Source organism: Salvelinus alpinus, chromosome 15 (genome assembly GCF_045679555.1).
Source record: "Salvelinus alpinus chromosome 15, SLU_Salpinus.1, whole genome shotgun sequence".
NCBI lineage: Eukaryota > Metazoa > Chordata > Actinopteri > Salmoniformes > Salmonidae > Salvelinus > Salvelinus alpinus.
The window spans coordinates 34705740-34731748 of NC_092100.1; the positions used below are offsets into that span (position 1 = coordinate 34705740).

At 43.9% G+C, this 26009-nt stretch overlaps 1 protein-coding gene across 6 annotated transcripts in view; it reads right to left on the reverse strand.

Moving 5' to 3' along the window:
• Nucleotides 1–456: 456 nt before the first annotated feature.
• The window catches only part of LOC139539962 (protein FAM107B-like), a 71069-nt gene continuing 45516 nt past the window's right edge, over nt 457–26009 (reverse strand). The window contains exons 1-5 of one of the 6 annotated variants that reach the window (XM_071343409.1): nt 19593–19762; nt 19201–19331; nt 7220–7394; nt 5266–5422; nt 457–1502 (exon numbers count right to left, since the gene is read on the reverse strand). In XM_071343409.1, the coding sequence (XP_071199510.1) occupies nt 1383–1502; nt 5266–5422; nt 7220–7394; nt 19201–19219 (471 nt within the window). In that variant the 5' untranslated portion in view covers nt 19220–19331; nt 19593–19762 and the 3' untranslated portion in view covers nt 457–1382. Of the gene's footprint in view, nt 1503–5265; nt 5423–7219; nt 7395–10545; nt 10620–19200; nt 19332–19588; nt 19769–26009 lie in introns of those variants that run through there. The other 5 variants (XM_071343410.1, XM_071343412.1, XM_071343413.1 and 2 more) reach the window with 5 other exon arrangements.

Here is a 26009-nt window from a genome sequence, read left to right on the forward strand (position 1 = left end):
GTACTATCGTGGACACTTATCTCCAAGCAGCATTTTTTGCATTTATGTCCCTGTAGCTGTCAGCAGATCTGTAAAAAAAAACACGGTTTTGATGATACTGTGAAAATGATTCTCTCCTCCATGTGTCCAACAACCGCATGCGACTGTCTGCAACACGTGTGTAGATACCGGGATTCAGTATAGTTGCGTAGCTGCTCAAAATGTTATGCAGCATTGATGCAATGACGCAATCGGCGTGATCAAGGCTTTAGAGGGAACATTGCAGAGTATGAAAATGTTAAATGATATTAAAAATTAGACGTTGGGTCTGCAGAAGAACAGTGGATTGTGTTAGGTCTTACCCAGATTTTCCATGTCAATTGTTTCTGACTATCAGAGAAGCACATGAACCCAGCAAAGAACTCGTGCGCACATACTTTCTAGTATCGTCTATAACAATCTCTGTCACATCCAAAGTAAGACTGATTTAATGTCACTTTTATTCATACAAAAAAAACAATTAGAGAAATAATTATAGAAAGAAAAGTCTCACACTTGGAAAGGGTTCTGGTATTGCTTCAAATAGCATTAGCTGAGGAAATGGTATGTTGGAGATAAAAAATAATAAAAAGTAACCTGGGTGTTTTTTCACACAAACTCGTCTTGTCCTGCTCAGGTTCCACACATTGAGCTGTAAAACTAAACAGATGTCTCTCACACTCCCTACATGGGGCTAAAATACTACAAAACAAACATAAATAACAGCACATTAATTTGGCATTTTTACAAAACACAGCTTTAAGAGTCCATCCAGTGTCCGCTATTCTATTCTGGGTTCTGAAAATGAAAACAATGACAACAATAACAGAAGGAGAACTTTCTGTGGCCGGAGAGAGAGGAGCAGACAGGAGAGAGGGAATGGAAAATGTGTGAGTTCTGTTTATCCCTGCATCAGGCTTCCCAAGAAGACTGGCTGGCTGTCCTTCATGTAGCATGTTCCGTGTTTTGTGTCCATGTTAAGTCTCCTCTCGGTCTGTGTTTTGAGTGGAGATGCCGATGTGAGTACTATAGCAGGCAGACAAAGCAGTGTGTAGTCTCTATAGGGGATACTCTTCTCTGCAAAGTCTGTCTGTCTGTTGGTGAGAGAAGCAGAGGTGGTTAAGTTTCCTTGGTCACTGCCTGTGGTGAGAGCTGTAGCAGACAGACAAAGAGGTCTGTAGTACTGTTGGTATTTAGTAGGCAGACAAAAGGGTCTGTAGTCTTTCTCAACAGGGTCAGATAAATCAGAATCAGGAAGTGAAGTCCACCTCAGATGACATGTGCCATAGACTCTGCACAAACACACAAACATATCTCCATGGACACAGTTGCCCTCTCCTTCCCTCTCCACCCCCCATGGGTCCCTAAGTGGTACGTTCCTCCCCATTAGCCTCCTGCTTGGTCCTCCTAAGATTGCTCTTCATCTTCACGAACTCAGGGGTGTTCTCCTGCTCCTCCTCATCCTTCTGCTGGTCCAACTCCAGCTAAACACAGACAGATAAGTGTGTTAGGTTAAATGTTAGTACAAGTACATTTTAGCTTGTAAACTCAACAAAAAAAACTTGTCTTTCAAAGATGTTCATTGTAAAGGGTTTAAACACTGTTTCCCATGCTTGTTCAATGAACCATAAACAATTAATGAACATGCACCTGTGGAACGGTCGTTAAGACACTAACAGCTTACAGACGCTAGGCAAATTAAGGTCACAGTTATGAAAACTTAGGACACTAAAGAGGTCTTTCTACGGACTCTGAAAAACACACAAAAAAAGATGCCCAGGGTCCCTGCTCATCTGTGTGAACGTGCCTTAGGCATGCTGCAAGGAGGCATGAGGACTGCAGATGTGGCCAGGTCAATAAATTGCAATGTTCATACTGTGAGACGCCTAAGACAGCGCTACAGGGAGACAGGACGGACAGCTGATTGTCCTCGCAGTGGCAGACCACGTGTAACAACACCTACACAGGATCTGTACATCCGAACATCACCCCTGCGGGACAGGTACAAGATGGCAACAACTGCCCGAGTTACACCAGGAAGGCACAATCCCTCCATCAGTGCTAAGACTGTCCGCAATAGGCTGAGAGAGGCTGGACTGAGGGCTTGTAGGCCTGTTGTAAGGCAGGTCCTCACCAGACATCACCGGCAACAATGTCACCTATGGGCACAAACCCACCGTCGCTGGACCAGACAGGACTGGCAAAAAGTGCTCTTCACTGATAAGTCGCGGTTTTGTCTCACCAGGGGTGATGGTCGGATTCGCGTTTATCGTTGAAGGAATGGGAGTTAGAGGCCTGTACTTTGGAGCAGGATCGATTTGGAGGGTCCGTCATGGTCTGGGGCGGTGTGTCACAGCATCATCGGACTGATCCTGTTGTCATTGCAGGCAATCTCAATGCTGTGCGTTACAGGGAAGACATCCTCCTCCCTCATGCGGTACCCTTCCTGCAGGCTCATCCTGACATGACCCTCCAGCATGACAATACCACCAGCCATACTGCTCGTTCTGTAAATGATTTCCTGCAAAACAGGAATGTCAGTGTTCTGCCATGGCCAGCGAAGAGCCCGGATCTCAATCCCATTGAGCACGTCTGGGCACTGTTGGATCGGAGGGTGAGGGCTTGGGCCATTCCCCCCAGAAATGTCCGGGAACTTGCAGTTGCCTTGGTGGAAGAGTGGGGTAACATCTCACAGCAAGAACTGGCAAATCTGGTGCACTGCAGTACTTGCAGCTGGTGGCCACACCAGATACTGACTGTTACTTTTGACCCCCCCCCCGTTCAGGGACACATTCAAATGATGTTAGTCACATGTCTGTGGAACTTGTTCAGTTTGTCACTCAGTTGTTGAATCTTATGTTCATACAAATATTTACACATGTTAAGTTTGCTGAAATTTAACACAGTTGACAGTGAGAGAACGCTTCTTCTTTTGCTGAATTTAGGTGTGTGTGTGTGTGTGTTGAGCTGCCAGTATTGTACCAGGGTGATCTGTGTGTGAGACTTGGGCTATGGTGGTCATACCATTTTGTCAGACGGTGTTTGTCAAGCAAATAACTGCCAATCTCACAGTAATTAACAAATATATTTAGCGTCGCCTGGCTTACATGCATAGCCTACAAGCCACTGATGCAGACCTTTGGAACAGGTACATTTTAAAAAGTCTAACAAATCCATGTAATATAGCATACACAATAAATCCATTATTTATTTATTTTAGACAGGTCTAAAGAAACATGATATGAAGAAAATGTAGTCTATTTCAGAAGAACAGAATAGCATACTCCGAGTTGTCCTTATGTTAGGCCCTGATCTGGCTATTGCATATGGTTACAGGCTACACTAGTTCATTTAGCAGACAAGATTTGCTTAGAATTGCGTGGCATTTTATAGTATTGATGGGTTCTGACTCCTAAACTTGAAACATTTTTAATTATCAGTTATCCTATGGAAATGAGGAGTGCTATACTCTGGTTTCTACACCAGAAGTTAATGGTTATCTGTAGGAGGAATGTATATGGTGGAGGCAATTAAGCTTGGAATGTACTGAGTAAAGGAAAGGCAATCACATGGTTGCAGTCACTTATAAGGGTGGTGAGATGTGGATTAGTGAGGAATGGGGGCCAGGGTCAGGTCACATTAAGGGAGATGGAACAGTTTATTGTACGCATTACTTAAATTCCTGCCTAGCAATAAAAAGGTCCATGCCTTCTGTGGCCAGTGGCCGTTGTGCTCTTGGGCTGAATATAATAATTATAAATCCCTTGTCCCATCTGCGTGCTCCGAAGCACTCACATGGCTCACCCAGCAAAAACAGGGATTTAGACATTTTTGGAATAAATATATAAATATAATTTCATTTTAAGTATTCAGACCCTTTACTCAGTACTTTGTTAAAGCACCTTTGGCAGCGATTACAGCCTCGAGTCTTCTTGGGAATGACTCTAAAAGCTTGGCACACTTATAATTTGAGGAGTTTCTCCCATTCTTCGGTGCAGATCCTCTTGAGCTCTGTCAGGTTGGATGGGGAGCGTCGCTGCGCACCTATTTTCAGGTCTCTAGAGATGTTCGAACGGGTTCAAGTCCGGGCTCTGACTGGGCCACTCAAGAACACTTGTCCCGAAGCTAGTCCTACATTGTCTTGGCTGTGTGCTTAGGGTTGTTGTCTTGTTGGAAGGTGAACCATCGCCCCAGTCTGAGGTCCTGAGCAAGTTTTCATCAAGGATATCTCTGTACTTTGCTCCATTCATCTTTCCCTCGATCCTGACTAGTCTCCCAGTCCCTGCCGCTGAAAAACATCCCTCAGCATGATGCTGCCACCACCATGCTTCACTATAGGTATGGTGACAGTTTTCATGAAGCCTTGACGCTTGGCATTCAGGCCAAAGACTTCAATCTTGGTTTCTTCAGACCAGAGAATCTTGTTTCTCATGGTCAGAGTCCTGTAGGTGCCTTTTGGTAAACTCCAAGTGGGCTGTCATGTGCCTTTTACTGAGGATTGGCTCCCATCAGGCCACTCTACCATAAAGGCTTGATTGGTGGAGTGCTGCAGAGATGGTTGTCCTTCTGGAAGATTCCACAGAGGAACTCTGGAGCCCTCTCTCAGAGTGACCATCGGGTTCTTGGTTACCTCCCTGACCAAGGCCCTTCTCCCCTGATTGCTCAGTTTGGCCGGGCAGCCAGCTCTAGGAAGAGTCTTGGTGGTTCCAAACTTCTTCAATTTAAGAATGATTGAGGACACTGTGTTCTTGGGGACCTTTAATGCTGCAGACATTTTTTGGTACCCTTCCCCAGATCTGTGCCTCGACACAATCCTGTATCAGAGCTCTATGGATAATTCCTTCGACCCCATGGCTTGGTTTTTGCTATGACATGCACTGTCAACTGTGGGATCTTATATAGACAGGTGTGTGCCTTTCCAAATCATGTCCAATCAATTGACCACATATCGACTCCAATCAAGTTGTAGAAACATCTTAAGGCTGATCAATGGAAACAGGATGTACCAGAGCTAAATTGCACAGTATCACAGTATATTTGTTACCCAGATAAAAACAGCTGCATTGGCCCTTTATTTAACTCAGGAATCACCTGTGTGGAATAACCTGCTTTCAATATACGTTGTATCCCTCATTTACTCAAGTGTTTCCATTATGTTAGCAGTTACCTGTAGGTTTACAGTGTTGGGTGTGTGTAAGTATCGCAGTGTGTGCATGCGGAGGCATGTGTCTGTGAATGTGTGTTTACCTGTTCTAGTTTCTGTTGTCTCTTCATTAATTCTATCTCCAGGTCGCTCCTCTTGGTGTGGGCCTCCTGCTCCTCCCTCTGGGCCTTGAGAACCTGCTCTCTCTTCCTCAGCTCCAGAACCTTCTGGAGCTCTGGCTTGTTCTGGGGAGCCAGGCCCCTAGGAGAAACAACCAATCGCAGGAGCTGTTAGTACAAACATCCTCTTTCATAATATAGCTCTCCCTTTCTTTTACTCCAAATTCTGAGAAGTGGCTTGAGCAGTCCCCTTACTGATAGACATGACATTGATGAAATAGGCGTTTCCATTTTGTTGTTACGCACCTGTGTTAAGTTGGGGGGTTTTATGATTTCAAAATGTCTCTGCCTACTGCCATTACATAAATCACAGACCCCAGCCACCCCTGCAGCCAGCTAGTTATCTAATAAGTAACTACTGCATAATAGTGTGTTTGTGTTACAGTTAGAACATAGGTAGTTAGGGAAGAGTAAGAGACCGAGGGGGATGGTGTAGCATACTGGTTAAGAGCGTTGGGCCAGTAACCGAACAGTCGCTGGTTCGAATCCCTGAGCTGGCAAGGTGTAATAATCTGCCGTTCTATCCTTGAGCAAGGCAGTTAACCCCCAACATGAACTGCTCCCTGGGCTCTGATGACGTGAACATCGATTAAGGCAGCTCCCCGCACCGTTAAATGCGGAAGACACATTTCAGTTGAATGCATTCAGTTGTGCAACTGACTCCCTAATCCTCCTTACATAACGTTCCTTACCATCCCTGGCTCTCATCATCATCATCATCATCATCACCACCACCATGACTAATCCACTTTAAACTAAATCAAAATCCTCTCAAGTTCCCCCTCTCATCCTTTCCTTTCTTCCCTTCCTTCATACTCCAGAGCTCTGTGTTCATGTCCATAATGCACGTGGTTCTGTGCAGTGTGCTAACCGGCCGGACACAGTGATGTAGAGCTGTCAACAGTACACTCTGTGTTTATATAACATAGCAACAAGGCTTTGAGCATCTGTCCATTCAGAGTAAAAAAAAAAGACACCCTTTGAGCCTCAGCACTGATGCTGTGAATCAAAGCCACACACAGTCATGCATGCAAGCATACACACATAACCAGTGTGAATTGCAGCCACGGTCCATTCTGTAACTTACATTTTCCCAAGTGGCAACTCAAGGTATTACAAAACCATTCAGCCAAATATCTTCTTCTCAATTCACCAAGACCCATCCATTTATTTTACCCACCCACTCAGTGCAGAACTGTTCACTGGAAACATAAGTTATAGATTGTAAAAAAGATGGTTGTGTGATTGTACTGCTATAATAATATTGGGGCAGTAGGAACCATTACATGCAGTAAGTACAGGTTGATATGTAATAATTCTGAGACAGTAGAAGGAACTAAAGGTTTTATATAATAACTCATTAAAAGTGTCATGCATTAAGGTTTACATAGCAGTACTGTTATGCATCTCCCACAGGGGTATCCCCAATACACACTGTCATAGCATAGCAACACGCTGCATTAGCACACAGTCACACACGTCTAACAGATTCAGGATCAGCTGACTCAACCCTCAACCCTAACCTTAACCAATAGATGGAAATCAACACAATCAAACAGTAGGCAAGGATAAACCTTTGAACCTCTGTGTGCAGAGTTGAACGCCAGGGTTATATACTGTTCAAGTCGACCTCATGAATGGCTTGGATCTCATCCATCCACGGTCTGAGCCAGGATTTATTTCTACCACAACACAGTGATCTGCCCTGGGTGGGTCAGTCAAAGAAAGATAAACTGGTGTTGTATGAATAGAAACGTTACAGTTTCCCTCTCGATTAAGACGAGGATCAGAGTATAGACAACTGGGAAATAAAATGTAGTAGAAACAGGAGAAGAAAGAGAAGTGTGTGATGCCCCAGTGTTGTCCCCAGTCTACTTACATCTTCTGGTTCATCATGAGTTCTCGATGGAGGTCCTGGTGGTTTCTGGAGCCCTTGACTGGATTCAACAGCTTCTTGGGTTTGATCATCTCCTCACAGTCCCCCTCCAGATAGTCCGGCTCAGCCATCACACTCCTGCCCCGAGACAGAGACAGACCTGGGTCCACACACCAATCTGACAAGGGGAGAAGACGGGATTCAATATGTTATTAGTCATTTAATATACATCTCAATTCATGGATTCATTTACACACTGTAATGGTCAACTATACCTGCTCTCTTTCACACAAACACAACCATGTCAAAATCAGGCTTCAGCTCTGGATGCTATCGAGACATTCATCTGTTTAACGCACCGAGACATTACGACCCTCACTACTGAGAGGTTGGAGTTACATAATCATTCCATTCCACTAGAGGAATGTTCCATTCTCCAGAATGGGGCAAACATCTGCATAGAGACTCTCACAGGCAGGGCTGGTTCCAAGCATAAGTGACATAAGCTGTCCCTTATTGCAGAATACCGACCGGGCACATGCCAAGGGGCCTTGAACCCCAGGGGGACCCCATTGATTTTGATAGTCATTCTCATGCAGATATATTATTAGCATGGCATAAGTCATTAGAAAATGTGTAGAATTACAGAAAATATGCTTTAAAACAAAAATTATTCACTCCTGTCAAAAGGAGGGCCACTAAAATGTTGTGCCACAAGGTGAGGGGCCCCCCAACCAAATCTCACTTAGGTCCCCCAAAAGGCTAGAGCTGGCGCTGCTCACAGGTCTCACAGATACTGCTGGCAACAACAAGCCGATATACATCAAAAATATCACCTTTATATGGATATACTGCATTTCAAATGTCATCCAGAGATGGAATTACTTGATTCCAGACATACAATAAGCTAAATCAGATATCAACTCAAATAGGGAGTACTCCCATTACCTATTCTAATTTCTCACAAACTGATTTGAATATCCAAAGGTTACACATTTCCATTAGTCCTACATAGATTTGATCATCTATATAGATCAGAGTACAATTTCCTGCAGCCACCAAATTAATGTAAAATGTATGGATAATATATACAGCATGTTTATTTAAGATAATTTCTCCCTGGAGAAAACTCCATATTATCATACCAAATCTTCTTATTGTACTTTGCATGAAAACCATATAAAGAGTTATCATGACAGACAGTCTGCATAACAATAACAAAACACACTGCATATACAAAAATCCCACCCATTGTCCTTTCATTATAAAGTTACACTTTAACCGGTAACACATTTAAGCATAATAAGACTGGTTAAAATGCGTCAAATTATCTAGACAAACAATGGGAACAATCTAACAAACGTTCTCCGATTTACTCTGCAGTAGGTGAGGGAAGACTGGTATTCTACACACTGTAGCCATCTCAACTGTTGATTTAAAGTCAGAATAAGTTAGACTTCCTACTTAAATAGCTTCATTTGAACACTAGACAGGAGAGAGAGATGCACAACTGCTGTGTTCCCTGTGCGCGCAGCTGTCCTACTGAGGTTAGAGCGAAGCGGCTGGGTGGAATGAACTTTGATGAAATGCGCTATTACCTAACAGCCCACAACATAGTGTACACGGCGTCCCCTCACACAGTTCATATTTTAACTATTGACCTGGAAACTGTTTACAACGGTAAATAACTTTAATGACAAAGCTAGTCTCTTTCTCAGAGTTTAAAGGTCAGTCAGGAGTGTAATTAGCACATTCCAAGAATAGGTGCATTTATGAATGGCTTTTGTAAGGAGGCCAAAAACACCAACATGGGATTTTATAACTGTGTGTAGATTACTTAGGTAGTGGTAAGATTTCATAGCCTATGACATAAGAAGTATTCTCATGATTTGTTCATCATCATCGTGCAGCGTAGGCTACAGGGCCCAAAACATGTCATCTGAGACTGAGGCCTGCTAGGCTACATACTCATTTTTTTACTTAATTGGAAACTTTATTAATTGCATTTTTAGTCTGCCGGTAGACCTATGTGTTGAAGATACGACAACGAGAGTCTTCACATCAACACTAGGAAACAGCGAGCATGGAGCTGTAATACAGTATGGACAAGACTGGTTCTCAATTTACTTTTGACAGTTAGAACAGTAGAATACACAAGGTGTGATTTAGAACTGTGGTTGTGCATCAGTAGTTTTTCTCGTTATGTCAGTCACTCAATTAGCCATGTCAGCGAACAATTTTTAGATTGGCGAGTTAGCTGGCCGTTAGTCTATCTAAACTTATTGATTATGGTAGTCATTCTCACTCACTAGGGGCGGTTGGTGAAGGGGGCCACTGAGGAGCTGTAATGTTTATATCTCAACATTAGAGGTCGCCGCTGCCTCACATCCCAGAGACGAACAAAGAGCCAGTTGCATAACAAAGAGGTGGACGAAAAGAAACATCTGACACGTTTTGACTGATCTTTTTCTCCGACGAGGGCCAGATGTACTGCACATTTGCATGTTTTCAGAGAGGAACAGTAGATAAAGGAAAACATGAAGACATCCTTTAGATCTCATTATGTGAGACAGAAAACATCTATTGTGTTTTACACCCTGTGGGGGGTAAAAATGTTTGGTAGTCATAAATCAAACATTAGCCCTATGTATTTCTCATGAAGGCAATACGCAGTGTGTGTCTTTGTGCAAGTTTTAGGTCACATGCACAAGTACAGTGAAATGCTTAATTTGGAAGCCCTACTCAACAGTGTAATATTCAATATCAAAAAAGTACAACAATGTATTTTTTAAAGACGAGAAATAAGAGGAGGCTTTATACATGGTCAGTGCCAGTACCAAATGTACAGGAATACAGGAGTATTGGGGTAGATATGTACATGTAGGCAGGGATTAGGAGAAAGTGACTGATAGCATGACAAATAATAATAGTAAACAGTATGGCAGCAGCATAAGTGGTGGGTGGGTATGTGCGAGAGTGTGTCTATGTTAGTGTGAGGGTGTGAGTGTGAGTGCGCGCAAGAGTGTCAGTGTAGGCGTGATAGGCGGATATACAGTACATGTAAACAGGGCACACTGTGTGTGTGTGCGCGCGCATGCATGTCTGTATATGCTTTGTATGCGTGTTGCTGCTAAGTATATCAAAAGCAATACCCTTTAGCAGCAGGGGGTAGTGGAGCAACCAGGCTGAGGGTATTGAGAAAGCATCCGTTCACTTAACACATCTGGTGCCACTTCCTCTCTGCCCCAGGGGAAGAGACATAGGGAGTTGAAAGGGCCCAGGCTAGTCCCAGACGGGCTGTATCTCATGTTCTAAAGGGGCTTCCTCACCTCATCTCCTTTTCTTCATGATCAATCATCTGGCACAACCTGACTGATGAAAACATAGTGCTGGAAATCTACCTGTGTTTTTAGAGAGGATACAAGGGAAGGAAGCCATTTTAGAGTGTGGAGACATGTCCTCTCCCTTCTTGCCTGGGACAGACCGCTAATTCAGTGCAACTTCCAGCGCGCTTTTATTGTGAACACTGAGGCTGTACTTGCTTTAAGTTACTGTTTTAACAGTGGCAAAGTAGGCTACTGTTGCTATTTGATCATAATATAGGCCTACCAGAGTGGCCTACCATCAAAAACAATGGAGAAAATGCATCCCATAGCACATGGAAATAGCTGTTGTACCATTCAGCCTACAGTAGCAGCCAATGTGTGGTGTTTAATGTAGGCCTACATTCCATGAGACTTTAGGAAAAAAAATGCAGGGCTTGACATTAACCCGTTTATCCACTTGTCCTTCAGACAAGGAGGTGACTGAACATGTATGATGCAAGAAACCACAACAACAAAAAAAATACATTATTACTCCCATACTATTATTACAGCGAATCAGGCAAATTATGGTACCCTCTATTGGCTACTTAGCTTATTCAAGACGGTCTCAAAATACAACACTTTCCCTTTAAGACAAAAACAAAATCTTTAACTGACTCGCTTTTCAAAGATGTCTGGAAATGTACATGTTTTGGGCTCTTGTAGGAAGCAATTGCTAACTTCTATAACTGGGCTAATAACGCACTAACTAGCAAAGGATATGAACAAATTGTGCACATGCAGCTCTCAAAACAAGCACATCTACTCACGACTGCTCATGCTGTAAACACAGTTCAGTTCAAAGTAAATTGCACAGACCCATATATGGCAATGGTCTATTTGCATATAGTTCTAATGCAGCTCTGATTGGATATGCTGCACCGGTCTGTGTAGAGTACGGGTATGGCCTGAGTCGTCCCCGTCAATGAAATAGAATCCTACTGATGAGTTCTGCCTACAACATAAACTCTTGCATAGTTTGTTTTGTTTCGGTATGTTGCATTGAAAGTGGCTAATATTGCGTTGATTCGATCACATTTGCCACAGTAAAAGGTAAATGTTGATTGTGTTAACAGGGAAAACTTCAGAAAGTTGAGTGAAGTTCAATATCGTGCTTCTCTCCGTGGGCTGATTTTCTTCTGAGTGGCAATCCTGGGGAGCTGCATGGCAGTCTTGGGTGCGCAGGGCACGGGTGTGACATGCTGCCACAAGACCTTCTCACTACAATACTGTCACTGAGCGAGCAAAAGACAGAAAAAGAGAGAGTAAACACACATACCCTCCCATCTTATCCTGTGGGACATACAGCATCTGTCAACACCATAACTGAAATATGATTTTAGGCTAAAAGAAATAAACAGCTTTCAGCAGTGTGAGCGTGTGTGTAGAGGACTTTTTAGAAGTGCACTTCCTGCTATTCCAGGCATCCCCATTAAAGCAGCTCTTTCATGTTTATAGGTGTAGGAACCAGATGGCAAGTGTGTGATTCTCCAGTCAGACCTGACAACCTCACTACAGAGGAACTAATACTCTACAAAAACACTGCTACATGGTCAGATGACACTGCCATACACAGAGAGAAGAGGAATAAAACCTTGGTATGCATCTTCTTGTTTACTCTTTCCATGTTGAACCCTCCCACAACCTCTACGTTATGCTGTGTGTAAGGGACACTGGGAAACCAGGGGTCGGGAGAGAGGGGTGAAAGGTCAAAATTAACAGAGATAGAGACATTGAGAGAAAGAGAGCGGAACTAGCCCATTCATTACAATCAGAGGCTGTCAACATCTCAAAACAATACTAGAGTGAACTAATGGGTGAGTACTTTCTCAAGGGTGTTCACTTGTGTTTGCATTTATAAGGAGTAAGAGAGAGAGGGAGGAAGGGATGGGGTGACTGTGTGAGCGTGTATAAAGTAGGTGTGTGTGTGTGAGTGAGAGTCACTGAGTCTACACTAGCAGGCTGCATTAGAGCTAATTGAATGACAGTCTTGGCACTGCACAGGGCTACTGCATCAGAACGGATTGTCCTTTACTGGGACTGCATTAACTATCAGCTAAACGCCCGCACACATCCACTTCCTGTTGTTGGCCTTGTGAGTTACATGTGGACCAGTGATGTTTATCAGCACAGATGTTGTTTCTCACTCAGCACATCCACCTAGAATGAGTTTCGGGGGGCTGCAGTCTGGTTTGTATTTCCTGTCCTAGAGCGGGAATAGCAGAGAATTCTAGGGTCTCAGCCCTGAATGATTGCGGGGAAACACCCCTCCCCAGTTAGGGTGGGGTCCTATTCACAAACGTTTCTCAGGATACACACCCACATAGAGCAGCCTGAGTCATGACAGCGGGAGTCATGTGAGTCATGACAGCGGGAGTCGTGTGAGTCATGACAGCGGGAGTCGTGTGAGTCATGATCTGTGTCAGAGCCCTCTAACATTAGAAATACTGAAACAGTGAAACACCCAAAATGGAACGTTTGTGAACTCTATTCAGCCCGGATGTCATTCCATAGGGAATAGTGAAAAAGTACAACACACATCCTATCAGTGTCAGCCTAATGCTGAGAGATAATTACAGCTACCATCCAGGAGACACACAACAATCATGTCTCCGGCACAGAGGATGTCTGTGTTCTCAAACACACAGTTCTTGTCATCTGCAGCATGTGCAAACTGGTGTTTCCTGGGAAGAAAACTGCAGCAACAGGATTTCCCAACCATGACCTAAGCACATAACTCACTACATGGCACACACGGGCAGTGTACAGCACTTGATAGTATAGTTGCTCATAAAATGGATTCAATATTAGCCTACTCATAAGAGGGCTGAATCAGTTACGAGCGTATTGAGTTTGGTTTCTGTACAAAGCTATCTATCCTGTCTGCAGAGAGATGTTCTCTCCCTCTCTGTGCCACACCCAGACCTCTTCCTGTGCGGCAATCTGCACACTGTACAGAGAGATGGCTCCACTTTCTGTGTACTCTTTCACAATTTCCTGTTAGTATGAGACAACACTCCTATCAAGTAACTAACCAACCTAACTAACTCGCCAGTCGCAGTTCTACATTAAAACCAAATGTCTCTGAAGCCTCGGAAGACAAACCGTCTGTTCTTAATTCATCTCTGATTTTCTGAGGCACAGAGTGTGGTATTTAGCCACGAGCAGTAGCCTCTCTAAGTTGGACACAAAATAGATATACTGGGGGAAAAGTAATGTTCCTGCCTCTTTGTTAAGAGTTGTCTTTAAAGCAGAGGCTTGTGTTATCACACACACACACACGTTGTGACAGGCAGGGTGATAGGCAGATTATGGAGTGAATATGGAGTGAATGGAGCTCATTGAAAAGGTAGAGACAACAGTTTGAGTCACGCCATAGGAATGTGATGAACCTGCAGAACTATTCTAATAGTGGAGCATGCCCGTAGCCACACACCTCAGAACAGAGGATGGTAGAGGAGTGAGACACAGATAGCTGGGTAACCAAACATCTGTCCTCCAGACCAGTGAAAATCATAGCACATATACACACACACACACAACCCTGGACACCTGCCCCACAAAATAAAGTGATGGGGTTGGGGTAGAGGGGGCAGTTTGGGGAGACAACTGTCCCGCTCTCCTGTCCCCCTGACACAATGGCTGCTCTATGAGCCAGATATACACGCTCACAGTTGGCACCAACACATGCTAACATAGGAATGCTCAAGGTATATCTGACCAACCATATATCTCTTCACTGTATTTCAGACACCACTGCCAGGAGGAAGGACTTTACTTAAACAGTCACACACAAACACCGTTAGAACAGACAGTCAGACACTTGCATCGCTCTTATTGTCTGAGGCCAGTGGTGAGCTAAAACGGTAGGGTGGATTGGGAGTCTTTTGTTTACATACGGTTGTATTTTTTATCTTATTTTGTACTGTTACCGTTAGCAACACGACAGACTACTGTTACAGATAAAGACAGACAGACGTACCACACTGGCAATAAAACACACAGAGAACACGGTAATGACACACAAACATTAATTGAACACATGGGTCACCAAACAACCAGGTGACCCAAAAACACTAATAATTATCATCATACATAGTCTTTGTTCTCTTTTGTGTTATGTTGTCTAAATTGCAGCACAAATCCGGAGCTGTAACATAGCAACACACAGTACACAGACAAAAATGTTTTTCCTATCCTTTTGTCAACAAGCTATTTATCAATTATGGCACTGGAACTCTTCCCCATTATAATAAGTATGGACAGTTGGCCGACTGACTTTAGTTTGACTGACCTCAAAGACTACAGTAACGCAGTAATGTACCTCCATTCTGAACAGAGACTGTCTGTGTGTGTGTTACTAATAAGACAGGATGATGTCGGGATTCAGCCTAGGAGGTTTTAATCCAATTCATGTAGCGCAGACTCCCCATCTCCTGTATACTTTAACCCAACAAGCCCTCTTACTGTAGGGAGGGGTGCTTTTAGTCGCTCTCTGTGTGTGTGTGTGTGTGTGTGTGTGTGTGTCTAAAATCCATTTGTGAAATACAGAGTGGTCTGTACAGTAATGGTACTTTATTCTGATTGAGGCTCCTGGCCTTATGAAGGGAAATCAATGCCGAGCCATAGAGAAGCTGTGTGTTTGTTCCTTGCCATAAAACATTTTCAGAGAGGTAGTGTATTAATATGTAACATTAAAAACCTGTTTGTGATTAAAGGTATACTTCGGGATTTTGGCAGAGGCTCTTTATCTACTTCCCCAGAGTCAGATGAACTCGTGGATACCATTTTTATGTCTCTGTGTGCAGTTTGAAGGAAGTTGCTGACTAGCGCAATTGCTAACTAACATGAGCACAATGACTGGAAGTCAATGGGTATCAATGGGTATAGCATGCTAGCAGATTGATACCTACAGAATTCCAGTCATTGCGCTGACGCTAGTTAGCATTGGCTCGCAAAACTACCACTAACTTAGTTCATACTGGACACAGAGATATAAAATGGTATCCACGAGTTCATCTGACTCTGGGGAAGTAGATAAAGAGCCTCATTCTATGGTCCCATCTTTTGTTCTATGGGTGTTACTGAACACAATTTGTTGGGGAGAAAGAGAGAAAACATGTTCCACGTGTGTGACCGCCTCCAGCCCTCAGCTCTACGATCAGGTGATTAGGGAAGGGGAGAGACCATGCCCCCTCAAACCTCAATACCGGAGCTGTGCAGCAATAATGTGTATCGGTGCCAGCTTGGTGTTAACAACTGCTTTGTGTTCTAAGGTTCTATCATTTCATCAACGCTGGAGATATTGCATCATGGCTTATAGGTTATGTAGCTGGCCAATTAGCACTGACACAGTCTAAATCCTACATATACACACAAAAGTATGTGGACACCCCTTCAAATTAGTGGATTCAGCCATTTCGACTGACAGGTGTATAAAATTGAGCACAGCCATGCAATCTCCATAGACAAACATTGGCAGTAGAATGGCCTTACTGAAGAGCTCAGTGATTTAACGTGGCACCATCATAGGAGGCCACCTTTCAACAAGTCAGTTCATCAAATTTCTGCCCTGCTAGAGCTGCCCCAGTCAACTGTAAGTGCTGTTATTGTGAAGTGGAAACGTCTAGGAGAAACAACGGCTCAGCCGCGAAGTGGTAGGCCACACAAGCTCACAGAACCGGACCGCCGAATGCTGAAGAGCGTAAAAATCATCTGCCGTTGGTTGCAGCACTCACTACAGAGTTCCAAACTGCCTCCGGAACCAATGTCAGCACAAGAACTGTTCGGCGGGAGCTTCATGAAATTCATGAAACAAGCCTAAGATCAACATGCGTAATGCCAAGCATCGGCTGGAGTGGTGTAAAGCTCGCCGGCATTGGACTCCTGAGCAGTGGAAACACGTTCTCTGGAGAGAAGAATCAAGCTTCATCCTCTGGCAGTCCGACAGACGTATCTGGGTTGGCGGATGCCAGGAGAACGCTACCTTCCCAAATGCATAGTGCCAACTGTAAAGCTTGGTGGATGAGGAATAATGGTCTGGGGCTGTTTTTCATGGTTTGGGCCCCTTAGTTCCAGTGAAGGGAAATCTTAACGCTACAGCATACAATGACATTCTAGACGATCCTGTGCTTCCAACTTTGTGGCAACAGTTTGGGGAATGCCCTTTCCTGTTTCAGCATGACAATGCCCCCGTGCACGAAGTGAGGGCCATTCAGAAAAGGTTTATCGAGATCGATGTAGAAGATCTTGACTGGCCTGCACAGAGCCCTGACATCAACACCTTTGGGATGAATTGGAACGCCGACTGCGAGCCAGGTCGAATCGCCCAACATCAGCACCCGACTTCACTAATGCTGAATGGAAGCAAGTCCCCGCAGCAATGTTCTACCACCTAGTGGAAAGCTTTCCCAGAAAAGTGGAGGCTGTTATAGCAGCAAAGGGTGACCAACTCCATATTAATGCCCATGATTTTTGAATTAGATGTTCGTCAAGCACGTGTCCACATACTTTTGTTCACGTAGTGTATTTCTCCCTCATTGCACATGCACATGCAGAGTTTAACATCAAAATAGATTTACAGTGTAGCCTGTGTATTTTACAGTGTACGTTATTCATGTAAATTCATTGGTTTAAACTTTCTGTCTGTATATTCTGTGTAGCGTCTGTCGGTATACTACCCAGATCCACAAAGCGTCTCAGAGTAGGAGTGCTGATCTAGGATCAGGTTCCTACCTGTACATATAATTGTATTCATTATGATCTAAAAGGAGAAACTAATCCTAGATCAGCACTCCTACACAGAGAGTCTACACAAACACAGAGAAAGACAGAGAAGCAACATGGTAGACTTTCCTGCTCATAAATACAAATCATATGGATTGTCCCTCTAACCACACTGACATCAATGCAATCGAAAATCACATCAAACAGAAGGACACTGGAAATTAAATAAGAGAGCGAGAGAGAGAGACATGGAGGTAAGTGTGCAGCATGCGCAGTTTGTCTGGGGCTCAGGTCAGTCTGCTGACTAATGAACATGGTTGTCCTACTCCTACTGCACAGAGACATTACACATTGACTGATGTATAGAGGACCCTAAACACACGTGCATTTTAGGGATGTATCAGATTACATCCAAAAGGAAAAAGGCAACTGTAACTGCCCTACTGCCAGAGTCTATTCACAATACCTGAGACAAGAACACATTCCTGAGACAAGAACACACTCCATTTCAGCATACCTGAGAGCAACATTTCTTTGTGGGGTATTCCTGCATGCTGCAGTTGGTAATGTAGAGTATATCCTTGATCACTGGGGATGATGATATATGGAGAACCCCCTACCAGTGTGTGTGTGTTGGGGGGGGGGGGGGGGGGCATGATGAACAGAGAGAGCAGGGCCAGGAGATGGAGAGAGTGAGATAGAGAAAAGAGAGAAAGAGCAGGGCCAGGAGATGGAGAGAGTGAGAGAAAAGAGAGAAAGAGCAGGGCCAGGAGATGGAGAGAGTGAGATAGAGAAAAGAGAGAAAGAGCAGGGCCAGGAGATGGAGAGAGTGAGATAGAGAAAAGAGAGAAAGAGCAGGGCCAGGAGATGGAGAGAGTGAGATAGAGAAAAGAGAGAAAGAGCAGGGCCAGGAGATGGAGAGAGTGAGATAGAGAAAAAGAGCAGGGCCAGGAGATGGAGAGAGTGAGAGAAGAGAGAGAAAGGGAAGGGCAGTTCAAAGATCAGAAAACAGATGTAAAGCATTTAGTAAACTCCCTTCTAAATGACTACCACGTGTTGGGCCTTTCCCCTCATCCCCACTCACTCTCTGAACTCTGTGCAATTTACACATTCATATTCTGGATTTCTTATTTACATGTCCTGTATCTCTCTTTCACTCAGCTCTCATCTCCTTTCTTCCACCCCTCTCTGGTAGTTGATTACTGAAAGTGATGTTCTGAGAAATTACTCAAGACAATGATTTCCTCTCCGACTTACACAAACTTTTGGCATTGCAAGCAAGATTGCAAGCAAGATTTAGTTCTGAGTTCCGAATTTATGTATACTCCAACTACTATCTGTAGAATATAATACTTTACGGCCTTCAAGATGGAATCTCTCCTCTGTACCCACTGGGCTATGCTACAGTTCTGTCTAGTACATATGAGATGTCTGGGTTCAGTCTGGTTAAAGTTTGACAAAGGTAGCTATCAGTCATTAGAACCCTTGGCTATAACTGACCACATGGACAAGTCTGATTGCATAAAAGATCAATGTCAGAGACACAAGACATAGGGTACACACACACACACCAGGAGTGTCATGTCTCTCTGGTTGACAGTGAACGGTCAGTGTGTCAGAGAAGACTAGGACTATGTGCTCCAGACCAGCAGAACAGAGTGATCCATCACTGCCTGTCTATGCTGTACACACTGATACAATCTCATACACAATTGTTTACTCAGACTTCAGCTATCCAACTCAAAACTAACAAAAAGGCAACTAAGATGTAGGTAGCCCACTTCAGTGACAATGTGTATAGCCTATAAACCAATCTGTATATTATGTCAAATAGATAAAGAAAAATAAATCACTCACACACATTGATTCATACGATTTCAATAAATATCTTACTTTCTCCAACAGGTTCCATAAACGCATTGGTTAAAGTCCTGAAGTTGATAATGACTGGATTGATTAGAGGTTGACAGATGGGCGAAACAACGGTCTTATTCTGAATCTCTTCTGCTCCTTTCTTCACTGTCCTGTTAGCGAAACAACATGCGCTTTTAAAGCAACAATGAGTCCCGAGGTTTCGCAATATCTCCGTTTCTATAGCCTCAAATTCAACACGTCTTATCAGCGCGGCGTTGTTTCAAGAAAATCAAACAAAACTAGATGGTTAAATCGGGCACTACACGCGGCCGGATGGATAGGCTATAGCCAAAGCACACACGCTGCTTTGTGTGTGCGCTCATGAAACAGACAAAACTGAAACAGACAAACGAAAACATACACATACCTACCTAAAATCGATCCCGACGCTACTTCTCCAAGTCGACTAGTTAAATAATTAAAAGGGCAAAGTGGTTTTGAGCCTCATCCGTGCTTCTCCAGATCACTTCTCAGTTTAGGTGTGTCTGCGAATCTGCTTTTGTGCTTCTATGAAACTGTTCAACTGCACACACATACATACACATTCGGCCCATAGAACATTTAAATGAATGCCGGATGGGCGGGCCAATATGATGTCATGCTCCTCCTCTCTTTCTCTTTCTGCCCGGAGCTCTTAACGGGGTGTGGCAGGGTAGCGAGCCGCTGTGGCTGGGTCTAGGAGACGTACAGAGAGACACACACACACATAGAGATCCGATACATACATGTGCCAACCGATACCCATCCACATCAACTAGCTGCAGAGGAGAGGTTCAAAAGCTACAAGTTCCTAGATGTGTACATCACTGAGGAACGGAAATGGTTGCTTCACACTGACAGTGGTGAAGAAGGTGCAACTGGGCCACAAACGTCTACAGATGCACAATCGAGAGCATTCTATCAGGCTGTATCACCCGGTGTCACAGGAAGGCCAAGAAGATCATCAAGAACCGCAGCCGCCCGAGCCACGGCCTGTTCACCCTGCTACCATCTAGAAGGCGGAGAGAGAACAGGTGCATCAAAACTGGGACAGAGAGACTGATAGCTTCTATCTCCAAGTCATGATCAGACTGTTATATAGTCATCACTAGCCGGCCTCTGCCCAGTACCGTGCCCTGAACCTTAGACACTGTCACTTGCCGGCTAACCTAATATAGCCAGGCATAAAAGAAACACCCGAAACTAGATTCTGGTCTTGATAAGAATTTTAAAAAAGGAGTGTCGCCTTTTTAACGTCCAAAAGCAGAAGTGGAGCCCCAGGCTCTCTCTTCCATTTCCCATGAAAACCGGAACTTCCGGCAACTCTGCTAAGACTACTAGCCAGCGACCACCCTGTATTCTACCCTGCACCTTAGAGACTACTGCCCAATGTACATACTCAGTGAACACTAGTCACCTTAATAATGTTTACATACTGTTTTACCCACTTTATACAGTGCCTTGCAAAAGTCATCCCTGTGGCGTTTTTCCTATTTTGTTGCATTACAACCTGTAATTTAAATTGATGTTTATTTGGATTTCATGTAATCGACATACACAAAATAGTACAAATTGGTGAAGTGAAATGAAAAATATAACTTGTTTAAAAAAAATTAAATAAATATTAAAACTGAAAAGTTGTGCGTGCATATGTATTCACCCCCTTTGCTATGAAGCCCCTAAATAAGATCTGGTGCAACCAATTACCTTCAGAAGTCACATTAGTCAGTTAAATAAAGCCCACCTGTGTGCAATCTAAGTGTGACATGCTCTGTCACATGATCTCAGTATAGATCTGAAAGGCCCCAGAGTCTGCAACACCACTAAGCAAGCAGCACTATGAAGACCAAGGAGCTCTCCAAACAGGTCAGGGACAAAGTTGTGGAAAAGTACAGAGCAGGGTTGGGTTACAAAAAAATATCAAAAACTTTGAACATCCCATGGAGCACCATTAAATTCATTATTAAATTTTTTTAAGACAATGGCACCACAACAAACCTGCCAAGAGAGGGCCGCCCACCAAATCTCACAGACCAGGCAAGGAGGGCATTAATCAGAGAGGTAACAAAAGATAACCACGGAGCTGCAAAGCTCCACAGCGGAGATTGGAGTATCTGTCCATGGGACCATTTTAAGCCGTACACTCCACAGAGCAGGGCTTTATGGAAGAATGGCCAGATAAAAAGCTATTGCTTAAGAAGAAAATAAGCAAACACGTTTGGTGTTCGTCAAACGGCATGTGGGAGACTCCCCAAACATATGGAAGAAGGTACTCTGGTCAGATGAGACTAGAATTGAGCTTTTTGGCCATCAAGGAAAACACCTCTCATCACCCCGAGAGCACCATCCCACAGTGAAGCACGGTGGTGGCAGCATCATGCTGTGGGGATGTTTTTCATCGGCAGGGACTGGGAAACTGGTCCGAATTGAAGGAATGATGGATGGCGCTAAATACAGGTAAATTCTTGAGGGAAACCTGTTTCAGTCTTCCAGAGATTTGAGACTGGGACGGAGGTTCACCTTCCAGCAGGACAATGACCCTAAGCATACTGCAAAAGCAACACTTGAGTGGTTTAAGGGGAAACATTTAAATGTCTTGGAATGGCCTAGTCAAAGCCCAAACCTCAATCCAATTGAGACTCTGTGGTATGACTGAAAGATTGCTGTACGCCAGCAGAACCCATCCAACTTGAAGGAGCTGGAGCAGTTTTGCCTTGAAGAATGGGCAAAAATCCCAGTGGCTGGATGTGCCAAGCTTATAGAGACATACCCTAAGAGACTTGCAGCTGTAGTTGCTGCAAAAGGTGGCTCTACAAAGTATCGACTTTGGAGGAGTGAATAGTTATGCAAGCTCAAGTCTTCAGTTTTTTTGTCTTATTTCTTGTTTGTTTCACCATAAAAAAGATTTAGCATCTTCAAAGTGGTAGGCATGTTGTGTGAATCAAATTATACAAACCCCCAAAAAATCTATTTTAATTCCAGGTTGTTAGGCAACAAAATAGGGAAAATGCCAAGGGGGTGAATACTTTCACCAGCCTCTGTATGTATATACTGTATTCTAGTCATGGCTCATCCTATATAACTACTGCTGTACACACATTTTCTGATAATATACTGTCCATACTGTCTATACACATCATTCACATACATACAGTATGTGAACACATGAGTGTGTGTGTGTGTGTGTGTGTGCGTGCGGGTGTGTGTGTGTATGTACAGTACAATGGGTCAAGACAGGGGTCACCACTGACAGAGACAACACTCCCACCAGAGACCGCTGTTACTGCAGCCTACCATCATTCAGGAAACAGATGGAGACAGAGAGAGACAGTAACATCATAGGAATTAAACACTGATTTGACAGTGTAAGTCAATAGTTATGAATATGATTAATCATGAGAGCAAGTATCAAATAAAATAAAATTTTATTTGTCACATACACATGGTTAGCAGATGTTAATGCGAGTGTAGCGAAATGCTTGTGCTTCTAGTTGCGACAATGCAGTAATAACCAACGAGTAATCTAACCTAACAATTCCACAACTACTACCTTATACACACAAGTGTAAAGGGATAAAGAATATGTACATAAAGATATATGAATGAGTGATGGTACAGAACGGCATAGGCAAGATGCAGTAGATGGTATCGAGTACAGTATATACATATGAGATGAGTAATGTAGGGTATGTAAACATAAAAGTAAATAGTTTAAAGTGGCTAGTGATACATGTATTACATAAAGATGGCAAGATGCAGTAGATGATAGAGTACAGTATATACATATACATTATATTAAGTGGCATTGTTTAAAATGGCTAGTGATACATTTTTGATCAATTTCCGTCAATTTCCATTATTAAAGTGAGCTGGAGTTGAGTCAGTATGTTGGCAGCAGCCACTCGATGTTAGTGGTGGCTGTTTAACAGTCTGATGGCCTTGAGATAGAAGCTGTTTTTCAGTCTCTCGTTCCCTGCTTTGATGCACCTGTACTGACCTCGCCTTCTGGATGATAGCGGGGTGAACAGGCAGTGGCTCGGGTGGTTGTTGTCCTTGATGATCTTTATGGCCTTCCTGTGACATCGGGTGGTGTAGGTGTCCTGGAGGGCAGGTAGTTTGCCCCCAGTGATGCGTTGTGCAGACCTCACTACCCTCTGGAGAGCCTTACGGTTGTGGGCAGAGCAGTTGCCGTACCAGGCGGTGATACAGCCCGACAGGATGCTCTCGATTGTGCATCTGTAGAAGTTTGTGAGTGCTTTTGGTGACAAGCCAAATTTCTTCAGCCTCCTGAGGTTGAAGAGGCGCTGCTGCGCCTTCTTCACAACGCTGTCTGTGTGGGTGGACAAATTCAGTTTGTCCGTGATGTGTACGCAGAGGAACTTAAAACTTACTACCCTCTCCACTACTGTCCCGTCGATGTGGATAGGGGGGTGCTCCCTCTGCTGTTTCCTGAAGTCCACAATCATCTCCTTTGTTTTGTTGACGTTGAGTGTGAGGTTATTTTCCTGACACCACACTCCGAGGGCCCTCACCTCCTCCCTGTAGGCCGTCTCGTCGTTGTTGGTAATCAAGCCTACCACTGTAGTGTCGTCCGCAAACTTGATGATTGAGTTGGAGGCGTGCATGGCCACGCAGTCGTGGGTGAACAGGGAGTACAGGAGAGGGCTCAGAATGCAACCTTGTGGGGCCCCAGTGTTGAGGATCAGCGGGGTGGAGATGTTGTTCCCTACCCTCACCACCTGGGGGCGGCCCGTCAGGACGTCCAGGACCCAGTTGCACAGGGCGGGGTCGAGACCCAGGGTCTCGAGCTTGATGACGAGTTTGGAGGGTACTATGGTGTTAAATGCTGAGCTGTAGTCGATGAACAGCATTCTCACATAGGTATTCCTCTTGTCCAGATGGGTTAGGGCAGTGCAGTGTGGTTGCGATTGCGTCGTCGATGGACCTATTGGGGCGGTAAGCAAATTGGAGTGGGTCTAGGGTGTCAGGTAGGGTGGAGGTGATATGGTCCTTGACTTGTCTCTCAAAGCACTTCATGATGACGGAAGTGAGTGCTACGGGGCGGTAGTCGTTTAGCTCAGTTACCTTAGCTTTCTTGGGAACAGGAACAATGGTGGCCCTCTTGAAGCATGTGGGAACAGCGGACTGGGATAAGGATTGATTGTATATGTCCGTAAACACACCAGCCAGCTGGTCTGCGCATGCTCTGAGGACGCGGGTGGGGATGCCGTCTGGGCCTGCAGCCTTGCGAGGGTTAACACGTTTAAATGTTTTACTCACGTCGGCTGCAGTGAAGGAGTCAGCAGGTTTTGGTAGAACTATGACTAATAATTGAGAGCAAGTATTCATTGATATTGTATTGCAAACAAGCATAGCTTCTGGCTAAAGTGTTTGCATCCTTTTTACTGTAACAGATTTGTTTGTGTGATGAGTAAGCTTACCTGAAACCTGAAGAAATGCATTTGCTCCCAATACTAATGCCTAGACTTTAGCTCAGTGGGCTAAATCTATATTATGTTGCACAGACGACCCAGAAAACAATTCAGTCAGTTTGGCCTACATACAGTAGTCTTGCCATGTAGTCAGTTAATTCCTCACAAACCTGGTTAAAGAACGGTTAAATAAAAAGACTTGCGTAACTTTATTTTCAGTTGTGGATTGTCATGGAAACAGGTATGTGTAGGAAAGTAAACATGCCACTGATCAAAGGCCTTATCACACACATCTGTTAACTGCTTCTGTTCAGGGGTAAGGCTCGGTGGTTAACGGGAAGTTTGGGGGACTTTATGTGGTTTCAATGGTAGTTGGTTGAAATGCAATGGGTAGCACTATATATGATGACTCTGAAATTATCTGGTATTTACCTATTATTTATCACTAGATATACAGTATATCAATGGGTACTTCCTCATACTTATTCAAATCATTTATCAACATTGAAGAGTTTGTTTCCAAAATGCTATATCCACACATTTTTCACATTTGAGTTTTTTAATCAGAAACGATTGCCTATGGGTACCTTCATGAGTATGTCAAATATTACTGTTCTCAGATTTTTTATTCATAGATCTTAAATGTGTATGACAATGCTATATGTCCATTGTTTAGCTGGAATGGTATGTTTGTATCTTGTATATTTTACTGTGGTATGTGGTTGTCTCACCAAGTTCTCTTACAGTTTTGTTTAATCGCTTTGTTACTATTTTCACAAGTATGTGGTAGAATTTCACAACTCTTAGTACAAATCTCAAAATAGATCATCAAAAAGGCTGTAACTTTTTCAAATCAAATCAAGTTGTATATGTCACATGCGCCGAATACAACAGGTGTAGACCATACAGTGAAATGCTTACTTACAAGTCCTTAACCAACAATGCAGTTTTAAGAAAATCCCCCAAAAAGTAAGAGATAAGAATAACAAACAACTAAAGAGCAGCAGTAAATAACAATAGCGGGGCTATATACAGGGGTACCTGCTTGGGGGGGTTAATGCAAATAGCCTAGGTAGCCATTTGATTAGCTGTTCAGGAGTCAGGAGTCAGGAGTCTTATGGCTTGGGGGTAGAAGCTGTTTAGAAGCCTCTTGGACCTAGACTTGGCGCTCCCGTACCACTTGCCGTGCGGTAGCTAAGAGAACAGTCTATGAATAGGGTGGCTGGAGTCTTTGACAATTTTTAGGGCCTTCCTCTGACACCGCCTGGTATAGAGGTCCTGGATGGCAGGAAGCTTGGCACCGGTGATGTACTGGGCCGTACACACTATCCTCTGTAGTGCCTTGCGGTCGGAGGTCGAGCAGTTGCCATACCAGGC